Source organism: Monodon monoceros, unplaced genomic scaffold, assembly GCF_005190385.1.
Source record: "Monodon monoceros isolate NGI ecotype Baffin Bay Population unplaced genomic scaffold, NGI_Narwhal_1 Super_Scaffold_14, whole genome shotgun sequence".
Taxonomy (NCBI): domain Eukaryota; kingdom Metazoa; phylum Chordata; class Mammalia; order Artiodactyla; family Monodontidae; genus Monodon; species Monodon monoceros.
In genome coordinates this window covers 38790958-38818911 of record NW_021703770.1, presented here as the reverse complement: position 1 = coordinate 38818911, position 27954 = coordinate 38790958, and the positions used below count along the sequence as shown (strand labels likewise).

The window sequence follows — 27954 nt, the reverse complement described above, 5'->3', positions numbered from 1 at the left end:
ATTTTAGCCTCTCTGAACTGTCCATCCTCACTGGAAAACTTCCAAAGGAAAAAATCATAGGCTTTAAAAGAGTTCACAAGGTTTTTACTGAGATAGTTTTAAGTATGTTCTATCAGCTCCTACTTTAAAGCAAAGGAAATAACTGGGGAGAAGTATGAAATGGTGGTATCTCTGTTTGTGATCACAAGTAGACCTATTTAAGTTTGTAAATCACTGCAGTGAATTTCATGAGATTGCTTGGTGCCTGAAGTGAACAGAAACTTCTGACATGTTTGCCCATAAGAGAGATGTTGAGGCCTATTTAGTTGTGGAGAAAGTGCCTCATTAGGAAATGTCCTAGGAGTACTGAAAATATAAACATGAGAGGAATAGAACATCAGAAGGTGTCAAAATATAGAATAGGTGATTTACAAATGACTCATTAAGGTGTGGGAACTCCCAAGCATTTCCATAAACGCTCTCTGTGATGCCTCCCTGTTTGATAGGGGAGATATTGTAATGGCAGACTTCTTACCATGTGCACACATTACCCATGTGGGTTAATTACCAGCTTTAGGTGGATCTTAAGTTTTGCTGTCAAACTGGATTTAAACCCCACTGGTATACTAGCCAGATCAGAGAAGGAATTTAAACCCATCCTTCTCGGCTGTAGGAACTTACAGGCCATGAGAGTATTGGGAGAACTTTACTTCCTATGAATTGTTGCTGCGTTCTTTTGAGAACAAGGAAGCAGCAACTCAGCTGATAGGTGGTTTGCTGGGTGAGCAAGCTGTGCTGAACTGGCATGGGCAGTTGCCTCTGTGTAGTAAACCACCTAAATAATACTTTGAACTGTGCCCAGATAATTTTTGAGGCTATGAAGTAAGTTGGGCAGTACTACAAGTCTGTCTGAACTCCAAAGAAATAATACCTCAAGTGTAAATAGGCCAGTTGTCTTCTGGGGGGGGGTCATAGGTCAGACTGCCTAGCATTAATCATGCAGCCTGACGTTTTGCTTGAATCCGCAGCAGCAAGATGGAACTTATTGATGACAACACGGTAGTCAGGGCACGAGGTTTGCCATGGCAGTCTTCGGATCAAGATATCGCAAGATTCTTCAAAGGACTCAATATTGCCAAGTTGGTTTTCCTTAATCTCTATTTTATTTAACAATCCCAAAGGGATAATAGATTTTCTGTCATTTTCTCCTCACTGTTTGTTTTTTTTCCTATTGCTTTCTGTTCTGTTAATTTCAAAGGGGAGGTGCGGCACTTTGTCTGAATGCCCAGGGTCGAAGGAACGGAGAAGCTCTGGTTAGGTTTGTGAGTGAGGAGCACAGAGACCTAGCACTCCAGAGGCACAAACATCACATGGGGACCCGGTACATTGAGGTATGTGCTCACAACCTGACATGTGACACCCTGACCACCCTGGCATCTTGAATGAGTGTTCGCGTCAGAAGGCTCAGAAACTGTATTTAATTTGCCTTTCTTTTCTTAGGTTTACAAAGCAACAGGTGAAGATTTTCTTAAAATTGCTGGCGGTGAGTACCTTTTATATAATGTGGCTATAATAAGAAGAATCTAAAATTTTACTTATATAGCAAAGGTAGATAAATAGGGTCATGAATGGTAGATAAATAGGGTCATTTTATTCCCGATGAAACATAAAAGTTGACTTTTTTTTTTTTAATAGGAGGAAGAAATATCCAGTAGTGTCAGTGTAATGTGTAACGCTTGCCCTAAGGCTTGAGTCAACCAACCGTAGTTAAATAGCCATTAAAAATAGTACTATACAAAGGTCAAAGGGTCATATAAAGTCGTGTACAAAGGGAAAGAGTAGTTCATGAAAGAAATTAAATGGTCTGAAAACTACTTTCAAACGGCCATATCAGAATATCTGGAATTGTTGCATATCTGCTTCTAGTCTTTCTCTTAACTTCCTTTACTCATCAGTGGCCGGGAACATGGTAGCATTCTGGCTTCTAGTGTTTTAGAATATATGGTGTTTGTAGTAATACAGTCAGAAAGAAGTGGGAACAGATAAAGTCATTATCTAATTCTTGAGTGATTCATAACTTTAAAACCTAAAAATAACATGCATAAAAAATGTTAACTGTGGTTTGTCCAACAGATGTTTTTCTATATGTGTACCTACTCTGTAAGTTCCTATTTTTCTGCTCATATTGTTTTAACTTCCTTTCTCCTTTTAGTATATTATGAATATCTTCTTATGCTACTCAAATTTCTTAAATGTTATCCAGTATTATATGTACCATAATTTTTTTAAAAAACAATCCTATTGGGCATTTAGAGCTTACCTCCATTTCACTCTATGTTGCAGTGAATATTTTTGTATCTCTGTATGTGCCACTCATTAGGATAAATCTCTAAAATTAGGATAGCTAATTCAGAGAATGTGGGTGGACCTTTTAAGGGGCTTTTGACACCTATTGCCGAAATATACTAAGGTGATTTTCACTTAAATACAGAGAACATTTATATCCCTTCATTATATAGTCCTGATAAAAATATTTCCAGCTGTAAAACTTGTCGTAATAATATCCTGTTTATACAATGTGCTGGTATATTTCTTGCACTTTTTTCTTGAGGTAAACCAAGGCTTCCCAATTCAGAGCTTCAAGGTTAATAGTGTTTCCATTGTTTGATATTGGTTGGGGATAAAGTATATTTGGAGGTGCTGTGGTCCTGAGGTTCCATGGCAGATAACATTGCGGATGGCAAAGTTAACGTCCACATCAGTGCCTGGGACTTCATGGTATATGCACAGTATGATAAGAATTTGCGCTTGGGGAAAATGTTACTAGTAAAGGATGTATATTTGAGTATTTGCTGCAGCAGTGTACAAAATGCTTTATGTCTGGCAGTGTTGATAAATGTTGAAACTGGCTGCTAAGTATATTCATTATTCTCTCTACTCGAGTATGTTTGGACCTTTCTTAATAAAAAGTAATCAGGAAAATAATACCAAAAATCACTAAAGAGCTTTCTATGTAATAACTTATTCTCATAATTTAGGAGGTAGGTAATTTTACTCCCATTTTACAGATGAGGAAACTGAGATACAGAGGTTAAACTTGGCTGAGGTCATAGCTTGGTAAATGGTAAAGCCACAGTTGCACCCAGACATTTCTAGTTCCAGGGCCTGTGCCCTTAACCACCATGACTAGTTGCCTCTCCTTGAGAAGAATATGGTGGTTGGTCCATGATGTAACTGTATGGCTACCTTCCTATATTAACAGGGGTATTTTATGAAAATGGTAGGGGGAAAGTTTTAAATTTATGGGAAGAGAATTCTGATTCCTGGGATGTTATTATGAACTCGTATGGGAGTGTGGGACTTATGAATTAAAGACATTGCCAAAAATTTTACTTTTTTAAATTTGGTAAAGTTGATGTCTTAACCACTTCTCCCTGTGCTTCCTGATATTTGTGTTCCCTAGGTACATCCAATGAGGTAGCCCAGTTTCTCTCTAAGGAAAACCAAGTCATTGTCCGCATGCGGGGGCTCCCGTTCACGGCCACAGCTGATGAAGTGGTGGCCTTCTTTGGACAGCATTGCCCCATCACTGGGGGGAAGGAAGGCATCCTCTTTGTTACGTACCCAGATGGTAGGCCAACAGGGGACGCTTTTGTCCTCTTTGCTTGTGAGGAATATGCACAGAACGCATTGAGGAAGCATAAGGACTTGTTGGGTAAAAGATACATTGAACTCTTCAGGAGCACAGCAGCTGAAGTTCAGCAGGTTGGTTTTTAAGAGCATGTTGGTGGCTTTGCGTTATTTCTATTCTTTCTTTTTTTAAAAATTAATTTATTCTTTAATTGAAGTATAGTTGATTTACAATGTTTCAGGTATACAGCAATGATTCAGTTATACACACATATATATATTCTTTTTCAGATTCTTTTCCATTATAAGTTATTACAAGGTATTGAATATAGTTCCTATTCTTTATTTCTGAAAATAATACATTATTCATTGTGTTAAAATAAAACTTGGAAATTACAGAAAGTATAAATGCATGAAAAATATCTATTCTGTAACCAAATGATAGCCTCTGTTATGTTAATATACACACAAAAAAATACTATGTTTTTATATAACTGGAATATTGCTGTAGATATACTTTTGTATTCGGTTTCAAAAGTTTACTCATGTCTGAAAATTTTAATCTTTAAGTTAATACTATGTCTCACAGGAGCATATAATTTATTTATTAATTCTATTGTACATTTGGGTTGGGTTTTTTTCTATCAGAAGAAATTTCTAGGTAAACATGCTTATCTGTGAATTTCTTCTTTTTTTAATTAATTTTTATTTTTGGCTGCGTTGGTCTTCGTTGCTGTGCGTGGGCTTTCTCTAATTGTGGTGAGCGGGGGCTACTCTTCGTCGCAGTGCGCGGGGTCTCTCATCGCAGTGGCTTTTCTTGTTGCGGAGCACGGGCTCTAGGTGCGCAGGCTTCATTAGTTGTGGCTTGCGGGCTCTAGAGAGCAGGCTCAGTAGTTGTGGTGCACGGGCTTAGTTGCTCCGCGGCATGTGGGATCTTCCCACACCAGGGATCAAACCGTGTCCCCTACGTTAGCAGGCGGATTCTTAACCACTACGCCACCAGGGAAGTCCCTATCTGTCAATTTCTCATTGATTTCTTTAGAACTGGATCTAGGGTGTGAGCTTTTAAGGCTTTAATGTCTTGCCAAATTTATTTCCCAAAAGGCTTGATCAGTTCCATATTGCTGGTGACAGTGCAAATTGTCCTTTTGTCCTGTTACTACCTTTCAGAATTCAGCGCTGTTTCTGAGGCACAGATGGGACAGTCATCTCCTGAAAACACACTAAGATCCAAGCATAAAACCATCTGTAGGGTCTCAAGCCTTTCAGCTATTCTTCTTGACTGAACATTTCTCTTCAAGGGTCAGTTAGTATTACCTTTGCACCTGAGATCTTATAGACTGTTTCACATGGCTCTTCAACTTATTTCTTTTCTGTTTTTTTTTTTTTTTTTTTTTTTTTGGCTGCGTCGGGTCTTCGTTGTGGCTCGCCGGTTCTTTGTTGCAGTGCTTAGGCTTCTCTGTAGTTGTGGCTTGCAGGTTTTCTCTCTCTAGTTATGGCGTGCAGGCTCCAGAGTGTGTGGGCTCTGTATTTTGTGGCACACGGGCTCAGTAGTTGTGGCGCACAAGCTTAGTTGCCCTGCGGCATGTGGGATCTTAGTTCCCTGACCAGGGATCAAACCCATGTCTCCTGCATTGGAAGGCGGATTCTTTACCACTGGACCACCAGGGAAGTCCCTGTACTGGTATTCTTGAACCCTAAGCTATGAGCATACTTGTAGTTTAAACAATTTGTACTTTGTTGAAAATGAGTATCATAAATTCTGAATCTCTAAAGTATGCTGAGCATGCTTAAGACTTCAAACACCCCAAACTAAAGGGGAAAAATGAGATTTTTATTTTAGATCTTTAATTCGAAGAACAGTTTCATGGAAATCATGCCCTAGAATCATACAGAGCCTTGGCTACTGTACATTAATTGGTTTGGTTGTAGAGTGTGCTTTCTCTGTTTGACTCAGCCATAGGTGGTTTTGAGTGTGGGTGAACTTTTGCTTTCCAGCCTCCCATCTCTAATAATTTATTTAATAAGTGTTGAAGTAGTCATAGACTTTGCACTGTCTTCTTTTCATTAATAATAATCACTTCATTCAATAACTTTTTACTGATCTCCTATTTGGCAGGCACTGTAGGTGCTAGACCATTTCCTGTTCCAAGCTTGTTTATAACATTTATTTTCTATTTGTGTTCTCCCCCCAAAGTTTGTACTGTGTCTGACTTATTCGCATAGTTTCTTAAAGTCTTGCTTTCTCTTTGGCTGTGTTGTGTTTACTCTTTGATTGTTGTCACCTCTTATTCAGATAGCAACTGGACAGGGTGTGAGTGAGGAAATTAGGGCAATTTGGGGGGAGTTCATTGATTGTCTTATATTTTTAGTTATGAGCTGATAAAGGCTGCAGTGGTAAATGGTTCAGAAATCCTGGGGATTCCATACACGGCATTTGCACAAGGACCTCCTCGTATTATCAACTAGTAGGCATATTCTAAACTAAGACAAAAGTAGACAACAACCTTGTAACATGAATTTTGCCTGGGAGCAGTTCTTTCTCCAAAATGTACCTGACCTGGCATCCATTCTCAAGATAGCAGGATTCCGTGAATTTAAAAGGTAGTCAAGGGACTTCCCCGGCTGTCCAGTGGTTAAGACTCCGCCTTCCAGTGCAGGGAGGCACAGGTTGGGGAATTAAGATCCCACATGCTGTGCAGTGTGGCCAAAAAATTAAAAAAAAAAAAAAAAAAAAATATATATATATATATATATATATATAGTCAAGATCTGCTGTTTTGCCACTGTCTCAAATTCACATGATTATTTTTATTTTCACTAATTGATTTTTTTCAGGTTTACATTACCCAGCCATTCTGCCTTCTGCTTTATACCTCATTATAAATGTGACATATTTTAATATAATACAGTCACTGTTTGACCGTCGTTACTTTGCTGGGTCATTTTCTTTATATTTCTTGGGTTTGGAGGTGGAATGTGAAGACAATATTGAGAGAAACACTAGTGAAATGACATCTAATAGGTTGTACAGAAGTCCACATTTTAACAGTATGTCCCGATTCTTATAAAAGCAACAGATTGTCCCAAGGCAGGTAGTGAGACATTTGTCCAGGTGGATAAGTCCTTAATCTAAGTGCATTGTGTTGTGTGTGGTGTATACCTCAGCAGGCATCTCACAAAAGTTGGTGTCATGCTTTCCCAGCTGGAAAGCATGAACAACTTTCTCCACGAGTGCTTCTCAAACTTTAACATGCTTGTGGATCACCTGGGGATCTTGTTAAACTGCAGATTCATATAGACTAGGTCAGGGTGGAGCTGAGATTATGCATTTCTAGCAGTTCTCCAGGGATGTCAGCGCTGGTCTGCAGACAACATTGGAGTAGCAGGGCTTTAAACCACTTCTATTTTGCTTTGGCTACAGGTGCTGAATCGATTCTCCTCGGCCCCTCTCATTCCACTTCCAACCCCTCCCATTATTCCAGTACTACCTCAGCAATTTGTGCCCCCTACAAACATTAGAGACTGTATACGCCTTCGAGGTCTTCCCTATGCGGCCACAATTGAGGATATCCTGGACTTTCTGGGGGAATTTTCCACCGATATTCGGACTCATGGGGTCCACATGGTATTGAATCACCAGGTAAGAAAGTCACTTACTGGAAAACTGATTTGCTTATTCTTACTACATACACCCTTCCAATGAAAAGGTAACAAATGTTCATCGGTTGTATAGTAGGTCTTAAAGGAAAGATTTAACTATAAATGCAAGGGGTCTTTAAGATGAACTCCGGAAAGAATGCTATCATTGGTATGGTAATTCAAATTCAGCTCTGATTCCATCATCACATATATCCATCAAATTATCAATAGCATCTGGTAGGAGACAAATACATTACCAGTCTAATACAACATTTTACTGTTGCAGTTACTGAAGTCTGCAGCTCTGCTGCTGTAGTATGAAAGCATTCAGACAATATATAAACCAAGGAGCATGTCTGTGCTCCTAAGTATTTTGTATCCATAGACTGTCTAGAAATGACTTATTTTATTTCACATATATATAGTAGATATCAAATTACATTCAGTAGAGTACAAACTCCAAAATAACTTGTATCTATACCACCTAGAACACTATGTGATCTTAAAAGGCGCTCAGATGTGTTAGTGAATTGTTGAGAATCCTCTATCAAAATCTAATCAGCTTCTTATAGTATGCAATATACTAAGCATATTAAAAGTAGTTCCTGGCTTGGTATCTCTCATTTTTTAAATAAAATTAATTATATTAGTTGCTGGGCAATTTGCCAGTATTTTGTGCCATCACAAGCAGGACTTTAAAAACCCATAAAGCACGTAGTTCTAATTAAAATTTTGGAACTCTTAATTAAAAGCGAAGTATCAATTTTTGAAAATAAGATGTTTTCTGTGCATCGTAGTCTGAATATAGGTTTGTATTAAAAACACCAATTTTTTTCTAAACTGCTAGTTTCCCACTTTCTCTTTTCATGCGATGATTTGGTCACATTCATAACCATAATCCTGTCTCACCGGAAAGTGCATGCCACTGGGTACAAGGAATCAGAAAACATCGAGCCTCTGTTTGGTGTTCCACACCAGCACATGCTCATTCTAACTCTCACGTCAATATGAAGCTATGCAGCATTTTATCTGACTAGGAGTCCTCTCGGCATGCTTCACTGATGGGATTCGTTTTGGGTAAAGTTCCCCACAGTTCAGCATCACCAGGGAATTGTTCGGGTTCTCTCTGAGTCACCACTTCTAATAACCTAGGGGCTATTATTACTCTATGATTAACAACAGTAGACAGATTTGCCTCTCATTGACCCTGTGACCTATTTGACTACACTTGGGAGAAATGCTTCTTTGATGATGGACAAGCTCTTAGCTGCCTCGAAGATGTTAGTTTTCCATCTTGGACTGGGTTTCCCTGGTGTCCTTAACTTCCCTGGTATGGTAACTCTTATGGTAACTTGCATGGTAATAATTTGCAATAACTAGTCCCTTAGAGACTTTAAAGAAATCCATAAAATAAAAAAGGAGTCTTATAAGCTGGTTGTGCCTTTTTTCTCTCCCATAAAATGTCTATGCTAAAGAAAACTAAGGCATTCTGGTTCTGTGGAGCAGACATCTACCAGCTTTGTTTTAAATAGGATTTTTAGCAAGCTATTAGTAACAGAGGAAATGTCTATAAACATCTGTCGGCCAAGGTTGAAAACAGAGATGCAAGGGAAGAGGTGAGAGAAGGGCTCCCAAGCAATGCTGGTGATAACAGCTCTCGCCACCCTTCACTGTGCCTTGCAACTCCCAATTCCTCTCCTCCTTCCCTATCCACAAGCCACATTCCAATCTAGGCTTCAGGGAGAAGGGGAAGGGATGTTGCAGGTCAGTGAGGGACAGACTTGAAAGACAGAAGAGAGCAGTGGTTTGTTCAGTTTCACGTAGGAGGATGCATAAAGCTCTAATACTGGTTCTGTTACTAGCTTTTCTCAATTGAGTAAGATTTAATCGGATTTTTCAGAAAGGAAAAACCCAGTATGCAAGCCTCTACTCTGAAACCGCAGTCACAAGGAGACGTTTTCAAAAGTCCATAAATCTGATTCTAATCGATAAAAATCAAAAAGGATCACATTCAGCTATGAGCTCTCAAAACTATTTCTTCAAGGTTTTGTGGGCAATTCTGTTGATTAGGTGATGAAACATAAGTCTGATTTCAGTAGATCATGCTGTCACCCAGATGTTATGGCTAAAATGTCTGTACTATGGGTGATTGTCACTGTGCATGTTTTGTAAGCAACCACTTCCTTGTTGAAGGAGACAGTCTCCTTTTCTTTTTATTCTTCCCCCACGTGCTCAGGGACGCCCATCAGGAGATGCCTTTATCCAGATGAAGTCTGCGGACAGAGCATTTATGGCTGCACAGAAGTGTCATAAAAAAACCATGAAGGACAGATATGTTGAAGTCTTTCAGTGTTCAGCTGAGGAGATGAACTTTGTGTTAATGGGGGGCACTTTAAATCGAAATGGCTTATCCCCACCGCCATGTAAGTTACCATGTAAGTTTTTCTTGGGTCTTGGCGCTATTCTACGCTATATGCTGGTAGGTGCTTAAGCTGCTTTCGTAACTTTCTGTGCCCCTGGTTCCTTCTAAGGCAGGTGAGGTGGTTACATAAGTCTTTCCCATCTGAAATCGGTAGTATCTGGTAATCATTTAAGACCTTGGTTGTGGACACCCATAATTAGAGATTCTACAAATACCTCCTTTCAGATTATATTCTTGCTTTTCCAGGGATAAGCACTTGATTTCTGAAGCTTAGTGTGCTCAAGATAAGCACTGACTCTGGGAGACAACCTGGCTATGTAGATACTTTAATACGTAATAAATGTTACCTATTAAATACATAACATTTAAAGGTAAAATAAGTATGGACAGATCCTTTTTTTTTTTCCTGCAACACATTAAGCTTTTTTGTTTTGTGTTTTTTTTAAAGAAGGGCGAGTTGATGCCCATTTTGCATTTTTAAGGTTTTTGAGCAGTAAGTATTTTGGGGGAAGGATAACCTGAAGAGCATCCCTCTTGCTCTCCAGGATATCTGGAATGAGCAGGTTAGTAAAAAACAAAAAAAAAGATACAAATGCGTAAATAAATTAGCCAAAGTTACCATTGGATCGCAGGATCAGTGCTTAATATCAAGCCATGCTGTTGCTCATTGGCACCTGGGTGCACGCCATCTGGAATCCTGTTTGAGAGGAATAAGCCCGTTAGTCGGGAGACCAAGTTCCGGTTTGTGACTAAGGAACATTTGGGGATCTGATGTTTAAAACTTGAATTTTCTGACCAAGTTTTCACTTTTGAGTAAGACATACCTTGTTAGGAAGCATGCTGGGTATGTTTAAAGAAAGTAGCACTTGGAATACAGTTCAAAGATAACTGAGAAAGTAAACTGGATTATGTGCTTGATTCCAATAAAGTGGGGAGTGTTACGACATCACTTTCTAGTAAAGAGGGATCTACACCAATAAACCTATTTGGTAAAGTATTATTCATAGGACATTCAGTAGGGCTTAATCCTTTATTTCCCTTGGAATTCCTAACTGCTAATGTTCCATTTATCTGCTGCTTGCTATTGGTGGATATCTAAGAGTTGATCATTAATGAGCATCAAGTTTTAAAAATTCATGATTGGGCTTAAGTGGATATCTTAATGTAATCTTAGTTGTAGGTTTCCTGTCCATAAACCACTGATAATATCAGTAACTTTTACAATTTCCCATACTGATAATCTGTCAAGCATTATGAGATAAGGGAATTTCTCCATCATGTATAACCCAAATTCTTTTGCTGTGATATCCTTTTACTCCTCTCTTCTTGGTGGAAAAGTCGTCATTACAGACTTCGTAAGATTTTTACTTCTTCCCTTTTCCCCCTCACAAGCCCTAAAATAATAATAATTTCCCTGGCAGTCCAGTGGTTAAGACTCTGCACTTCCACTGCAGGGGGCACGGTTCCAGTCCCTCTTTGGGGAAGTAAGATCCTGCATGCTGCACCATGCACGGCCAAAAAAAAAAAAAAAAATTTTTTTTTTAAATCTAAATGCATTTTTACATAAAATATATTTACAAATCTTTTAATACTTTCTAAAAATTTTATTTAAAATTTGGCCATTTGTCAATTTAGTGGAAGAGTTCACTCATTAAAAAATCAGAATTCTAATTTATGCATGCTAATATGCTTGTTCTACTGGACTTTCTTTTTCCTGCCAACTCGCTTTAGGTGACAATCTCTTTATGACTTAGGTGCCTCGGTTTGTTCTGTTTGTCCTTTTTGTGGACTCTTTTAGGCCAGGGATCATAATTTTAAAATTATCTACATTAGGTATCTACCATGTAGCAATTTTTGATGGGTATGAAGGAGGTACCCAAAAATTGAATATGAAATCAGTATGTTGGTCTTGGGTTTTTTTGTTTGTTTGTCTGTTTTTGGGTTTTTTTGGCCGTGCTGCACAGCTTTCAGGACCTCAATTCCCTGACAGGCGTTGAACCTGGGCCATAGCAGTGAAAGCCCTGGAATCCTAACCACCAGGCCACCAGGGAATTCCCAGGTCTTGGGTTTATGTACCCATATTCAGCTGACTCACTCATCTCCATAGACATACAGAAGCTCATAAGAAGAGCAAAAGACAGTAGAGATTTTCCTGTGAAAATTATCCAGTGGGCTTCAGCTATTTGCAACATATATTAGGTGGTTCTAGGTTTGAAAATTAAAGTCAGGAATTCCAAATTCAGTCAACCTCTCAGTTATCTCTCCTGTTGGGTGCAGATGGCTTGGAGAGTTGTGTTCATCCTACACATTAGTGACCAGCAAGTGGTCTGACTTAAGTGAGTTACTGGGCCTTGAAGATGTTGCATAACCAGAAGACAAAGGAATTCATCCTTTCTACTTTATTTAATCTGAATCAACTGACTCTCAGGAAGACTTGCACAGGGTTATCTCCCAGATTGGATTTTTTTATTTTTTAGACTGGTCTGAAGATGTAGATTAGCGTCAAAAACCCATCTTCCGGGTTGCCTTGAAGTGTACATGATCCAGAGTTAATCTACTCCTTTTAGGTCAGTTTACTCTGGCACAGTCTATGCTTTGGCATAATACATGGTCCTGGTGAATAGTGTTTTATCATAACTGTCTTCATGTTGTCCTATAGAGTAGATAACAATATGAACAAGCAGCCTAGTGCTCAAAGGGGGAAAAAACCCAGCTTTTGGTCTGAAGTTACACTAAATGTCAGTCTGTCCCATGTTTCTTTCCTCAAAGAGTTACTTTGTGGTAACTGGCACTTAGGAGTGGGGAAAAAAAAATCACGTGTCATGAAATGGTTGCGAAGACTTGAAAGTCCACTTGATACTGGTTTTTCCAAGTTTCAGACTAAGAACCGTTCCTTAGGTTGACGGAGTGTGTGAGATTTGAGATTGCTTCTAGGTGTTATCTATATAAGCAAAAGGAAGATGCTTGGGATGGTATACAGAACTGGTCTCTTTCTTTCGAATGTATATATGGAACAGCGACCTTGTAGCTTTAGTGCTAGCACATGTGTCAACTACTACAAATATATCTCAAGGTCTCTCTCTTTGCTTATTTAGGCCTGTCTCCTCCCTCCTACACATTTCCAGCTCCTGCAGCAGTTATTCCTCCTGAAGCTGCCATTTATCAGCCCTCTGTGCTCTTGAATCCACGAGCACTGCAGCCCTCCACAGCATACTACCCAGCAGGCACCCAGCTCTTCATGAACTACACAGCGTACTATCCCAGGTAAGGCTCTGATGGAAGTGGAAATGAGGGACAGAAACAAAGGACTCCTTTAATAGCCGCTGCCTGAGTTCACAGAAGAATGTTGTCTGCCACGTTGAAGGTTAGCATGACCAGCAACAGTTTCTGGTCATATCTCTGACCAAGAAGGTTGTTTCAAGACAAACCAAAATGTTTATTTTTTAACCATCTATTTTCAGCATGATATTTTAGGTTACGTGTGTATACAACTTTCCGTTTTTCCTTCTATTTTAGGGTTGTTAGTGAGTAGCACAGTAATCATTCTAATAGGGTGGCAGTATCATGTGAATGAATTACAAAACGGGAAAATCCATGATGATGACAATTATATTTTTAAGTACCATGAATTCATGTCAACCCAAAATAAATAAAAACTGTTGTTTTAAATTTTATAGGGCTTGTATTCTTTCCTCTCTAAATCTTTACTAACAAGTCCAGAATGAGATTATTCAGTACTTTATTAGAATCAACATATTTTAAATCTGATTATTTTTAGTTGTCCTCAATTTCTTGGAGGCAGCAGGATATAATGGAGAGAAATTTGTCACTCTGGAAATTGGGAGACCCGAGTTTTGGTCTCATCTGTTCTTCTACCTGAGGCAATTCACTTGACCTTTCTGGTTGTTACAAAATGATCAGATCAGCCACGCTTTTGGAGTCCCTCCCAGGTCTGATTGCCTGTGATTCTAACTTGTATATATAATAACCTCTCGTTCTCAATTTTCTTTTCCAAAAAAAAAAAAATTTTTTTTTTTTAAAGTCTTTGTTTGGACTTCCCTGGTGGTCCGTTGATTAGGACTCCGCACCTCCACTGGAGGGGGCCCACATTTGATCCCTGGTTGGGGAAGATCCCACATGCTGCAAAGCCAAAAAAAAAAAAAAAGTCTTTGTTTAGCTACTAACCAGTTCACTTTATTAAAATAAAATTTTACTTTGGCACAAGCAATATTGCTCAAAAATTTTTATAAGTATACCAGGCCTTGTTTTTTCCTTCTCAAGCTATTTAAAATAAATGTTTTGAGTACATCCACCAATGTGTATGTGAGGTTTTTGATAAGTGGCCTGGAACTTACCTATCTGATCTCTGTGTGGTTTTTTTTTTTGTTGTTTATTTGTTTTTTTGGCCTTGCTTCGTGACTTGCAGGATCTTACTTCCCCGACCAGGGATCGAACCCAGGCTCCCTGCAGTGGAGGTGCGGGGTCCTAACCACTGGACCGCCAGGGGATTCCCTGTCACAGTGTATTTTTTATTCCCTCTCCATCTGCAGTTTCCCAATAGGGAGCAAGAACTTTGGAATCTTGGTAGCAGTGAAGCTGGTAGCCACTATTAATTAAATTTCTTTAATTATTTTTAGAAATTTTAAAAACATTCATTAATGCTATTGAAAATGTTCCTTTTGTTTGTTTTGTTTTGTTTTTTGAAAATGTTCTTTATTCTCCTGGGGAAGAAGAATAGGGAGAAAGCCATGATAATCATCAACTGGCCATCTTTTGAAAGCTTGCAAAAGGGCTCAGAAGCCTGAGTAATTGTTAATTGTTCATGGTTGAGTACTATGTCAGACACCCAGCCCAATCCCAATCTGTCACCTTCTCTACACCCTGTGACAGTCACTTGCTGGTAGTGGCTCTGGTTATAAGAAAGATCTCTGTCTTCCTGTCTTACACCATCAGAATGTCAGGAGTGGAATGCGTTGTGCCACCGGATGCCTGGTGCAATTTCTTGTGCCTATAATACACTTGCAAAGTATCCAGTTCCACCATTGCCTTGCTATCTGGACACTGTTAAAAGAAGGAATCTCTTAGAAATAGTTTTCCATCATAGTGAGATGGGAACTTGAGTCTTGAATTGAAGCCCCAAACGCAAACGGAACTGACATTTATGGCTTAATAGCTCCTGTAATTTTGGGCCCCTGCTTATATGTTAATTTTTTTCTACTAGTGGTTTTTTTTTTTTTTTCTACTAGTGGTTTTCAAGTTTGTAATGTCCTCATTATTAAGTCTAAGAGGATAGAAGTAGTGAGTAAAAGTAGACTCCCATTCTACACAACACCGAGTCCAAAAGTAACCACTACTATCAGTTTGATAACATACACGTATCTGTGTGCCTGTAAATAATGTGGCGTACTAACATACTGCCCACTGTTTTGTTTTGTCTGTTTGTTTGTTTTAACTTGCCAGTATGTCATGGACTTCTTTCCTAAGGAATATCTGTATATATACCTCACTCTTGTAACTTCCATATGATATCCCAAGAATGAAAATATATCATAATTTAACAATTCCTTTATTTTTATAGACATTTAATTTTATTTTTCTGTTAAACAAAACTTGTATTGATCTTTAAATACTTCTATTTCTGTAGAACAATTTCACAGGAGTGGGATTTTAAAATCAAAAGTCATGTGTGTTATATTTAAATTAATATTTCCAAATAACTCCTAGTATGGTTCACTCTCTTAATTTACATTTCCCTAATTCTAGTGAAATTACTGACACAAAGTGTTCAAACATGGGGATGTGCTGTTAACCATACTTAAAATCTGTAATAATTTAAAAAGCAAATTCCAAAAACGATAAAATATTTTACAGTTTTGGGAGAAAGCCATTAATTTCTAACATCACATGACTGTAAGGCATTTGAGGCTCTGTAATGTAAATGTTTAAGTATATTTTGGCCTATTCTCTGATACGTAGGAAAGTGTGAGATAGCATACTTTAGGCTAAAACAAGATATTAAATCAGAAGCTCTGGAGTTTGTCTCTTTTTAAATTAAAAAAAATTAAATTCCCTCCATTTTTATATTTCATTGAAGTATATTGATTTACAGTATTGTGTTAATTTCTGCTGTACAGCAAAGTGATTCAGTTATATATTCTTTTCCATTATGGTTTGTTACACAATATTGTCCGTCCACTTTTTTTTTTTTAATTTTTAAAAAATTTTTATTGGGCTTCCCTGGTGGCGCAGTGGTTGAGAGTCCGCCTGCTGATGCAGGGGACACGGGTTCGTGCCCCTGTCCGGGAAGATCCCGCGTGACGCGGAGCGGCTGGGCCCGTGAGCCATGGCCGCTGAGCCTGCGCGTCCGGAGCCTGTGCTCCGCGACAGGAGAGGCCACAGCAGTGAGAGGCCAGCGTACCTTGGAGTATAGTTGATTTAAAATGTGTTATCCACTTTTTAAATGAAATATGTCCGTTTGGCTTCAGATTATGCAACATGTTCATTACTTTAAAACATCAATATGCTAACATTTTGCAGACTTTTAAAAGTATGCCCCTCAAAAACAGTAACTGGTTTTACTGTTTTTAACTTTGAATTTATCTGGGCAAACTATAATTTAGTACCTCTGTGTGCGACATACTGGAAATATTAGGGTTAATAAAATATGGACCCTTTCTGGTGTAGAGTAGCTGACAGAGTTCATCCCTGTGCAAAGTCAGTGACTTCAAAGGGCTCCTTCAGCTAGCGGGCATTTGTTCTTATTTTATTTCCTCTAACTTGGTATATTTGGAGATAGAACCTATGATAGGTATTTCATCATAAGGATTTGGGTTACTTGAGGAACATTTAAGGAGAAAACAGTGAACCAGTGAATTGCTTTCTTTTTGTTTATTGTTAAATGAGTTTTTAGCAGTCTAAATGTGTGGCTGTAACAACAGCATCTTGAAGAGCAAGTGAAATTAAAGCAAGTGGTTCTATTTTCTGATTATGAACACTGGTTTTTCCTTTCACCCCTTGGAAGAAGATTTCGGTTACCCAGTATCCCAGAGCTTAGCCCAGGGTACAGAAGAATTAGAAGGGACTATCTGTTCATGCCCACCCTGCTTATTACTCAGAACTCTGTTTTATCACACCTTGTCTCTCCCATTACATAAAGTCCTACCTTTCGTTCTGACCTCTCATTTTTCTTAGAAAAGAATATTCTCTTTTGCATCACAGCTGTAGCACAGGTAAGAAACATGCTGAGTCTTCAAACAAATGTCATGTGATTTAAAGAAAGATGGATTAACATAAATGTCTTTTGTATATCCATTGCCTCACCTTTTGTAGGTGAGGCAATGGATATACAAAAGACATTTATGTTAATGTCTTTTATATGTTATAAATAATAACATATCACCTTGAACCAAAAGAGAGGGCAAGGGATGTTTGACATTTTTAATGAGTGATGCTTTACTTGCATACCCATGAGAAAGGTTTGGGAGGTGTGGGAGGGGACTTTTATTTTTTTCAGATAACCACTACTTGTAAAATCATTCTTTCTACCCAAGCAATGAATACGTATATTTAGTAATATTGAGGCATTCTGCAATGCTTGGTTTGTTGTGTGGTGTTCTTGTATTCTATTCTGAAATTCTTTGCACTTGAGCCAAAAAGAATACCAAGCCTCTGAGAGATGGATGCATTTCCTATTTTGAACACTTGGCTTTCTTATTCCAGTTTCCTTTTGTTATTGAGATAAGTATAGGTTCACAAGGTTGTAACTAACAGTACAGAGGCATTCCATATACACTTTAAGTAGTTTCTCACAGTGGTAACATTTGACAACCAAATGTAAAGTTAAATTTACTTTCTGATTTACTTATTGAAAGCTTTCTCTTTTTTTAGTATGTATTTTATTTATTTTTGGCTGCATCAGGTCTTAGTTGCAGAACGCGGGGTCTTCCTTGATGCATGTGGGATCTTTCGTTGCAGGACAGGCTCCAGAGCACATGGGCTCTGTAGTTTGTGGCATGCAGGCTCTCTCTTTGAGGCGCGGGAGCTCAGTAGTTGTGGCACGCGGGCTTAGCTGCCCCGCCGCATGTGGGATCTTAGTTCCCTGACCAGGGATCGAACTTGCATCCCCTGCATTGAAAGGCGGATTCTTTACCACTGGACCACCAGGGAAGTCCCAAAAGCTTTCTGATAGGACTAAGAAAAAGAAAGAATTCTTGTTTTAAAAAAATTCTTTTTATAACTTAAACATGTAGTGCCACAAATGCAAACTGGAACTCAGCATGCAGTGAAATTATACTAGAACATTGTAACAATGCAATATTAATGCAATATCAGGCAATGTTGTTATAACGGAGAAGCACCAGATAATTTTTGTTGGTGGGAACAACTTTTTTTTTTTTTTTTTTTTTAGTTTGAATGACATTGCTAAATGATGTAAGCAGGAACTGCTGTGGGCAACTCAGTCTATACTATCAGTCCCTGAGAATTCAGTGTAGTTTCATGGAATAGTCATTTGTTAGTCTAAAGACCTTATTCATATGATGAGCAGTCCAGGGAATTTAAAATATGCTTAAAATTCTTTTCAGCATTGTAGAAAATTATCAAGTGCAGTGAACTTCAAGGAAAAAAAATTTTCATTACCCCAAACACTTGATTGATTTCAATGTGTAAGGTTTTTTTTCCCTAAGGATTTTTTTTCTTACAAAATGGGGATGGTGTTATACATGTTATTTTCAAGCATAACTTTAAAAGAATCTATTACAGAAATTTTCAAACTAACATAATTTGGGAGAATATCTATTACCCAATTTCAACAATATCAATATTTCCCAATCTTGTATCGTCTGTTTCCATGCGTACCCTGCTATACCCTTACCCGCAGAACATTTTAAAGCACAAAAACCTAGAGATCATTTCTTTCACTTGTTGCTATTTATGTGCCCAATATATCTTTAAATTAAGCACCTTATTCTTAAGCATTAATGACTTTAGTTAAAGCAGAACTTAACTAAAACACATGTGTCAATGTTGATAAACCTATTTTGCCTCCATTGCCTTATTTAAGCATTTCCTTGGTATATCTTTAAGACATTACCTTGAAGTAGGCTAAAAGGAAAAATTGACATTTGTCTATGAATTTTATCTAATAATATAGAGTAATGACTTTTGATTTTCTTTACTGTGTGTTATGTGGTCTTTTAAGCCGCCTTTTTTTTCTTTTTCTTTTGGCTGCTTTGGGTCTTTGTTTCTGCACAGGGGGCTACTCTTTGTTGTGGTGTGAGGGCTTCTCATTGCGGTGTCTTCTCTTGTGGAACTTGGGCTTTAGGCTCACGGGCTTCAGTAGTTGTGGCTTGCTGGCTCTAGAGCGTGGGCTCAGTAGTTGTGGCTCACAGGCTCTAAAGCGCAGGCTCATTAGTTGTGGCTCACAGGCTCTAAAGCGCAGGCTCATTAGTTGTGGCGCATGGGCTTAGTTGCTCCGTGGCATGTGGGATCTTCCCAGACCAGGGCTGGAAGCCGTGTCCCCTGCATTGGCAGGCAGATTCTTAACCACTGTGCCACCAGGGAAGTCCCTAAGCTGCCTATTTTTAAACCAAAAGCAAAATGGCTTTATTAGCAAACATTTTCCATTTAAGTTCAAAATAATCAAATCATAATAACCACGAAGCTAGAATGGGATTGCTTCTGGAGAGGTTCTGATCTGGAGGGGGAGGGGTGTGATGGAGTCATACTGCTGGCTCTGTATTTGTACCTTTCAATGTTGTATGCTATTCCTATTCCAAAACAAGACAAAAGCTCATTTAAAAAACAGAACACCAAAATAGTTTACAAAATAATAACTTCTGTAAATGTGCCTCTCTGGAAATTGTTGTCTTCTGTTACTTCTGTTACAAATGTCCACGGTTAACAGTGTGTTTTGCTTCCTTCTTCATCTAGATTTTTCATCAAAATATTACTTTTAAAAATGTCACTGTTTTCTAAACATGTGAGAAGATCAGTTGTTATCATTTTATACTTTAAATCAAGCAAAAAGATTACTTATAAAATAATTTCTACTATAGGATTCAGTTGTCAAATTTAAAATGAAGCTTTGTGAGGGCAATCCTTGTTTTGAGTAAGCAGTCTGTAACTTTACTATGTATTTGGAGCATATTATGATAACTGTAGTAGGGGTTTTTTGGTTTGTTTTTGGTAATCTTTGACATAATTAGGGTAAGTTAAGTTTAGTTACCAAACTATTTTGACAGTACCTAAATTTGCTTACAGTTTCAGTGAAATAGATTCTTAGAAGATTTCTTTATTCCTTCCAAAGTGTTTTTATATTTGTTGGTTACTTAAACTTTCTCCAAGAGGTAGATGCATACGCACAGAGCAGCTTGTACAGTCTTTAGGAAGAGATAACAGAAATTGAGAATCCAGATGTGATCATTAGTCCTTCTGCCTCAGTATTAAACTCAAAAAGAATGTTGAAAAGTCATCCTTCTTGAGATTGTTCATTTCAGATGAACAAGTTAGTTCAGAAGTTTCCTACGTGAAAAATGACTCCATCTTTTGCACTTGCTAGGATTAAAACATTGTTTCTCCAGTCACTTTCCAAAAATATATGGTTTTTGTAACACTAGGGGTGTTAATAACCTTAATACAAAGGCTCGGTGCAGTAATTTTGCAAGAAGTAGAAACCAGATTTCTTTTTGCAAGACTTCTCGGCATGTTTTCTATGTAAATGTGTTTTATGTGTGTTAATTTTCTATGTTTTTTATGTGTTTTTTAATTAATGTGTTTTAGTTTTCTATGTTAATGTCCTCTCATCCAGAGGAGAGAATATAGTCTTCTATTCTTTTCCCTTAACCTCTTTTTCTAATAGGACAGATAATGCTTTGATCCTCTCTCCTCTAGAGAAATATGGCAGGTCCTCAAAATATGAATATTATCGTGCTATGGCTACTTCTATTTTGGAATGCTACCTGATAACATCAGTGTTACCAATGTTTAGTAATTTGTAATTATTAGATGAAAGGGTGTTATGAGAATTATTTCCGATAGAGTATATATTGTGTTGTTAGACACCCTGGCCTTCAGTATTTTCATATCTTTCCCTGCTCTACAAAGAATTTTCTATGAGTTATTAGGATACATAGAATATTATAAAAATTAGATTATGTAAATTAGGATTTGAAAAAATATAAGATAGGAAGAAATATTTGATAGTCTGACAACAGAATCTTAGGCAATTAAATTAATTTTGGCATAACAATCATAGGCTCTGAGCAGGAGGAAACTTGAATTACAAAACTCACAATTTCAAAGGAAAGAAAGTCATTAATTCTCAGGGAAATATAGTTTTTCTCTACATTGGGTTTGAAAGTTTTTACCCAAATACGTAGAGAGAACATGGAGTACTGCCATGGAGGAAATCTTAACCAACTTTATAATGTAGTCACTGGTGTGCTTCATTCAGTAGTTTCTTTTTCTTTTTTTTTTTTTTTATAATTTTTTTTAATTTTTGGCTGCATTGGGTCTTCGTTGCTGCACGCAGGCTTTATCTAGCCGTGGTGAGGGGGGCTACTCTTCGTTGCTGTGTGTGGGCTTCTCATTGCAGTGGCTTCTCTTTGTTGCAGAGCACGGGCTCTAGGCGTGCAGGCTTCAGTAGTTGTGGTGCGTGGGCTCGGTAGTTGTGGCGCACGGGCTTAGTTCCTCTGCAGCATGTGGGATCTTCCCGAACCAGGGATCAAACCCGTGTCCCCTGCAATGGCAGGCGGATTCTTAACCACTGCGCCACCAGGGAAGTCCTCAGTAATTTCTTAATGCAATCTCAGTGTGACTTGCTGAATGAGTCTCAGCAGTAATGTCTTCATAACTCTGATGCTCTAGCAGTTTTCTGAATATAAACCTTTGGGGAGACCCTTCTTGTGCTATTTACTTTTTCCCTTCATTTCCTCTCATCTCCCTTCGGTTCTTTGCCCATTCAGGCAACTCCAACAGGGTTTCTTACCCAGCTCAAGTGCAGTCTCCTTGTTAGTTTATGTGATGCGGTACAGTCCCTCCATGCACTGTAGGACCTCGGAGTTCAGGGTTACATTGACTCACTCATTTGGCCCCTAACCCGTTGGGTTCCTTTGTAGTTTTATCAATTTTTGAACCTCTGTAGCTTTTGAGTAGCAGTTACATTATTGTTACCATGTACATCTGAGACTGATAAATACTGACACTTGAGAATCTGAAACCTAACTAAAGATAAAATGGAGGTAAAAACCCAAAACAATTACTTAAAATGAATGTTAGGATGAGCTACTGGCATAGTCTTGTTTTGATGGACAGCTCTCTTTTTGCCGTTATTTAGGGTGTGGTTAAAAAATTCCTTATCTTTCTCTAAACCACCGCCACAAAGCAAATGCACATAATTTTTACGTTATCCTTATTCTGTGGCGATGGCATAATCCATTTATTCTGTGGTGATGGCCTAATCCATTTATACTTTATACTTTGAAGCTATTATGTTTAAAATTGTTTCCCTTATAACATACAGCACTCCCTACCATTCCTTAAATTATATGGGATTTGAAAAAAGCTAAGATTTTCTGATAACTGAGTAACTTTCCATGGAAAGCATTAAATATCTCAAACATTGACTGTAAATTGTACTTGACTGAATTGGATTAGTTGAAAAGTTAATTTATTTACTTATTTTTTGCTGCATTGTGTCTTTGTTGCTGCACACGGGCTTTCTCTAGTTGCGGTGAGCAAGGGCTACTCTTTGTTGCTGTGTGCGAGCTTCTCATTGCGGTGGCTTCTCTTGTTGTGGAGCACGGGCTCTAGGTATGCGGGCTTCAGTAGTTGTGGTGTGTGTGCTCAGTAGCTGTGGCTCCTGGGCTCTAGAGCACAGGCTTAGTAGTTGTGGTGCATGGGCTTAGTTGCTCCGCAGCATGTGGGATCTTCCTGGACCAGGGCTCGAACCCATGTCCTCTGCCTTGACAGGAGGATTCCTAACCACTGCACCACCAGGGAAGTCCTAAAAACAGCTTTATTAAGGTAGTTTACATATCATAAAATTAACCTATTTTAAGTATACAATTCAGTGGTTTTTAGTGTATTTACAGAGTTGTGCTGCTAATTTTAGAACAATTGTGTAAACTAATTTTTAGATAATATAACAATCTAATTTTAGAGTAACCCATTACCCCCAAAGGAAACCTGGTGTCCATTAGTAGAAACTCCCGTTCACTTCCTTTCTACCCACTTTACTTGCCCCTCCCCATCCCTAAATAACTATCAATCTATTTTCTGTTTCTGTGGATTTGCTTGTTCAGATATTTCATATAAATGGAATCATACCATATGTGGTCTTCTGTGATTGGCTTTTTTTTTTTTGGCGGCATTGGCTCTTCATTGCTACATGCAGGCTTTCTCTAGTTGTAGCAAGCGGGGGCCACTCTTTGTTGGGGTGCGCAGGCTTCTCATTGCGGTGGTTTCTCTTTTTGCAGAGCACAGGCTGTAGGCGCACAGGCTTCAGTAGTTGTGGCACGCAGGCCCAGTAGTTGTGGCTCACGGGCTCTAGAGCGCAGGCTCAGTAGTTATGCTGCACGGGCTTAGTTGCTCCGCGGCATGTGGGATCTTCCCGGACCAGCGCTCAAACCCGTGTCCCCTGCATTGGCAGGCGGATCCTTAACCACGGCGCCACCAGGGAAGTCCGGCATGTGAACTCTTAGTTGCAGCATGTGGGATCTAGTTCCCTGACCAGGGATTGAACCTGGACCCCCTGCATTGAGAGAGCAGAGTTTTAGCCACTGGACCACCAGGGAAGTCCCCGCACATTTTTAAATTGAGTTATTTTTCTTACTGCTTTTTAGTTGTAAAATTTTTGTATATATTCTAGGTAGGAGAGCTTATATGACTTACAAATATTTTCTCCCAGTCTGTGGGTTGTCTTTTCATTTCCTTGATGGAGTCCTTTAAAGCACAAAAGTTTTAAGTTTTGATGCAGTCCAGCTTATCTATTTCTTCTTTTCTCACTTATACTTTTGTTGTCAGATATAATGCAAGGTCATGAAAATGTATTACTACATATTCTTTTTTTTATTATTATTATTTTTTTTTGCGGTACGCGGGCCTCTCACTGTTGTGGCCTCTCCCGTCGCGGAGCACAGGCTCCGGACGCACAGGCTCAGCAGCCATGGCTCACGGGCCCAGCCGCTCCGCAGCATGTGGGATCCTCCCGGACCGGGGCACGAACCCACGTCCCCTGCATCGGCAGGTGGACTCTCAACCACTGCGCCACCAGGGAAGCCCACTACATATTCTTTTAAGAGTTGTGTAGTGTTAGCTCTTACACTTAGGTATATTATCATTTTGAATTAATTTTTTATATGGAGTGAGGTAGAGGTCTAAATTCATCCTTTTGCATGTGGATATTTCATTGTTCCAGCACCATTTACTGAAAAGACTTCTTTCCTCGTCAAATTGTCTTGGAACCCTCGTCAGAAATCAATTGACCAGGGAATTCCCTGGCTGTCCAGTGATTGGGACACCACGTTTTCACTGCCATGGGCCTGAGTTTGATCCCTGGTCGGGGAACTGGGATCACACGGGCTGTGCAGCGTGGCCAAAAAAAAAAAAAAAAATCAATTGACCATAAATGTAAGGGTTTATTTCTCACCTCTCAAATTCTATTCTATTGATCATTGCCTACCCTTATGGGAGTACCACACCATCTTGATTACTGTAGCTTTAAAGTTTTGCATTTAGGAAATGTAAGTCTTCCTACTTTGTTCTTTTTTAAGAAAGTTTGGCTATTCTGGGTCATTTGTATTTCCATATATGTTTTAGCTTCAGTTTTGTCGTTTTCTGCAAAAAAGCCAGTTGGAATTTTGATAGCTATTGCATCGAATCTGTACAATTTAGAGATAGTATTGCCATTCTGACAAAATTAAATCTTCTGTTTATGAACATGGGCTGTCTTTCCATTTATTTAGACCTTTTATTTTCTAACAGTGTTTCATAGGTTTTAGTGTACAAGTCTTGCTCTTCCTTTGTCAAATTTTTTTCCTAAGTATTCTGTTCTTTTTGATGCTATTGTGAGTGGAATTGATTTCCTAATTTCCATTTTGGATTGTTCATTGTAGTGTATAAAAATGTAGTTAATTTATTTTGTGCATTGATCTTATATCTTTTAACCTTGCCAAACTGGCTTATTCTAGTAATAATTCAGCAAACTGTATTTGATTTTCTATGTATAAGTTTGCCTTCTTTCTTTACTACCATTTTTACTCCATAAGTTACTTTATTTCTTGCTGTTTTTTATTTCAGTAATCTGAAAGACCTGGAATTTAGGTTGAGAGAAAATTCTTATTCTCATGTCCTGTCAGGTAGATACAGATTATTTAATTTTTCTTAAGATATCTTGTCTACAGCAGATAATCCTAGTGCAAAGAATAAAGATGTGAATCCCAATTGTATTGTGTTTTGGCTTCATTGGAATAGGTGCTACCCTACAGATGCTGAACATAATTGTCATTTATAGCCTTAAATTTCTAGTTAGATAACTTTTATTTTATCTTGATTGTATTTTGAAGGTATTGGGTTGGCCAAAAAGTTCCTTTGGTTTTTAAGTGAAAATAAAAGACATATTTTTCATTTTCACCAAGACCTTTATTGAACAACGTATTCACCATTTTGTTCCACTACCTTCTGCCATTTTTCAGGCAACTTCATAATTCCATCTTCCCAAAAGTTCTTATCTTTTTGAGCAAAGAACTGTTCCGGGTGCCTTTTACAGTCTTCCAGGGAATTGAAATTCTTTCCATTAAGAGAGTTTTGTAAAGACCGAAATAAATGGAAATCTGAAGGTGCAATGTCTGGTGAATACAGCAGATGAATCAGAGCCTTCCAGCCAAGCTGTAACAATTTTTGCCTGGTCATCAAAGAAGCATGCAGTCTTGTGTTATCCTGATGAAAGATTATGCATTTTCTGTTGACTAATTCCGGACACTTTTCGTTGGGTGCTGCTTTCAGTTGGTCTAATTGGGAGCAGTACTTATTGGAATTAATCATTTGGTCTTCCGGAAGGAGCTCATAATAGAGGACTCCCTTCCAATCCCACCATATACACACATCACCTTTGGTTGAAGACTGGCCTTTGGTGTGGTTGGTGGTGGTTCATTTCACTTGCCCCACGATCGCTTCCATTCCACATTATTGTACAGTATCCACTTTTTATCACCTGTCACAAATTTGTTTTAAAAATGGAACGTTTTTGGGCTTCCCTGGTGGCGCAGTGGTTGAGAGTCCGCCTGCCGATGCAGGGGGACACGGGTTAGTGCCCCGGTCCGGGAAGATCCCACATGCCGCGGAGTGGCTGGGCCCGTGAGCCACGGCCGCTGAGCCTGCGCGTCCGGAGCCTGTTCTCCGCGGCGGGAGGGGCCAGAGCAGTGAGAGGCCTGCGTACCGCAAAAACAAAAAAACAAAACAAAAAGGAACGTTTTCGTTATGTTTCAGTAGAGAATTGCATGCACAAATATGGTCAAGAAAGTTTTTATCACTTAACTTAATGTGGAACCCAAACATTAAAGCAATTAACATAACCAAGCTGGTGCAAATGATTTTCAGCAGTTGATTTGGATATTTTGAGTATGTCGGCTGTCTCCTGCATGGTGTAACATTGATTGTTCTCCATTAATGTCTCGATTTGATCACTATCAACTTCAACTGGTCTTACCCGACCTTGGAGCATCAGGCAGCTCGAAATCTCCAGCACGGAACTTCACAAACCACTTTTGACACGTTTGATCAGTCACAGCACCTTCTCCATACACTGCATAAATCGTTTTTTACATTTCAGTTGCGTTTTACCTTTCTTGAAATAAGAAAGCATAATATGCCGGAAATGTTGCTTTTTTTCTCCCATCTTCAATATTAAAATAGCTACACAAAAATCACCAATTTTGATAAGTTTTTTTTTTTTTATGCATGCTGATATGATAGCTGTCACAATGCAATCTAACAAAATTGTTTCAAATGAAGTTAAGACAACTAAGTGCTACTAGGGCCATCTTACGGAAAAAACCAAGTGAACTCTTTGGCCAACTCAATACTAGATACCTAGATTTAATTTATAAGAGATCTTTAACCAGAGGCATAGAATATGCCAGGTCAGAGTCATAGAAGTAAGTTGTATACTATGGAAATGATCTGATTTTCATATCCAGTGTGGAAAGTCTGAGTAACTCAGCAAAATACACAGAAGCCTTGATAGTCTTTGAGTATTAGTGTTAGTATCTATCAGGCATTTGACATGAGCAAATATAGTCTTTGAATGAATGGTGCTTGTATAGGGAGATACTGAACTAGAAGTTGAGAAATCTGGGTAGTTCTTCAGTTTTGTGAAGAGCTAACTGGTTGTGTGACCTTTGGGGAATTATTTAACTCTTAGTTTCCATTTCCATCTCTGTAAAAATGAGGAGGTGTGGCTAAATGATGGCTAAAGTCCTTCTCAGGCCTAAAGTTCAGCATTCCGTCTCTTTGCTCTGACAGTTACACACAGATTGACTCTTGATCTCTAAAGAGACTCTCCTCGGAGAGTTGTAAAAATCTCGCTAAGTGACTCTAATATGCAGACAAGTTGAGAATCACTGTTTTAGAGACTTAACAAGTTATGGGCAGCTTGATGTCAAGTAATATTTTTTCAGGCTCCCATATTTTAGAAATGAAATGGAAGAATGATTATGGAAATAGCAAGAGTGAGAATAATAATAGAACAAGAAATTACTGCATTTTATGGTTTGTGGAGTAATTTGATATGTTAAATCATTGAAGCTGAAGAACAATTATGTGAAACTAGGAAGTGTGATCCCCATTTAACAAATGATAAAATTGGAATTCAGAGACATTAAGTGACTTGCTCAAGGTTACTGTGCTACTAAAATGGAGTCTGAGGGGCCTCCCTGGTGGCGCAGTGGTTGAGAGTCCGCCTGCCGATGCAGGGGACACGGGTTCGTGCCCCGGTCCGGGAAGATCCCACATGCTGCGGAGTGGCTGGGCCCGTGAGCCATGGTCGCTGGGTCTGCGCGTCCGAAGCCTGTGCTCCGCAACGGGAGAGGCCACAACAGTGAGAGGCCCGCGTACCGCAAAAAAAAAAAAAAAAAAAAATTTGCATAAAACGGAGTCTGGGACTGGATTCACCATCTGGTATCATTCCTATTAACCCATCAGTTAGGATTATGTAGGATAGATAATCTCAAAGATTTTTAGTCCCTTCCATTATGTGTTTACTTGTCTTTGAAATGGGATAATTA

At 38.7% G+C, this 27954-nt stretch overlaps 1 protein-coding gene across 5 annotated transcripts in view; it reads left to right on the top strand.

The window, feature by feature from the left end:
• ESRP1 (epithelial splicing regulatory protein 1) overlaps positions 1–27954 on the top strand; it is a 56896-nt gene that overhangs the window by 17105 nt on the left and 11837 nt on the right. For 3 of the 5 annotated variants that reach the window (XM_029223202.1, XM_029223205.1, XM_029223203.1), the window contains exons 7-13: positions 1008–1118; positions 1238–1370; positions 1480–1522; positions 3443–3744; positions 7034–7252; positions 9488–9686; positions 12769–12937. In XM_029223202.1, coding sequence (XP_029079035.1) covers positions 1008–1118; positions 1238–1370; positions 1480–1522; positions 3443–3744; positions 7034–7252; positions 9488–9686; positions 12769–12937 — 1176 coding nt within the window. The remainder of the gene's footprint in view (positions 1–1007; positions 1119–1237; positions 1371–1479; positions 1523–3442; positions 3745–7033; positions 7253–9487; positions 9687–12768; positions 12938–27954) is intronic. The other 2 variants (XM_029223201.1, XM_029223204.1) reach the window with 1 other exon arrangement.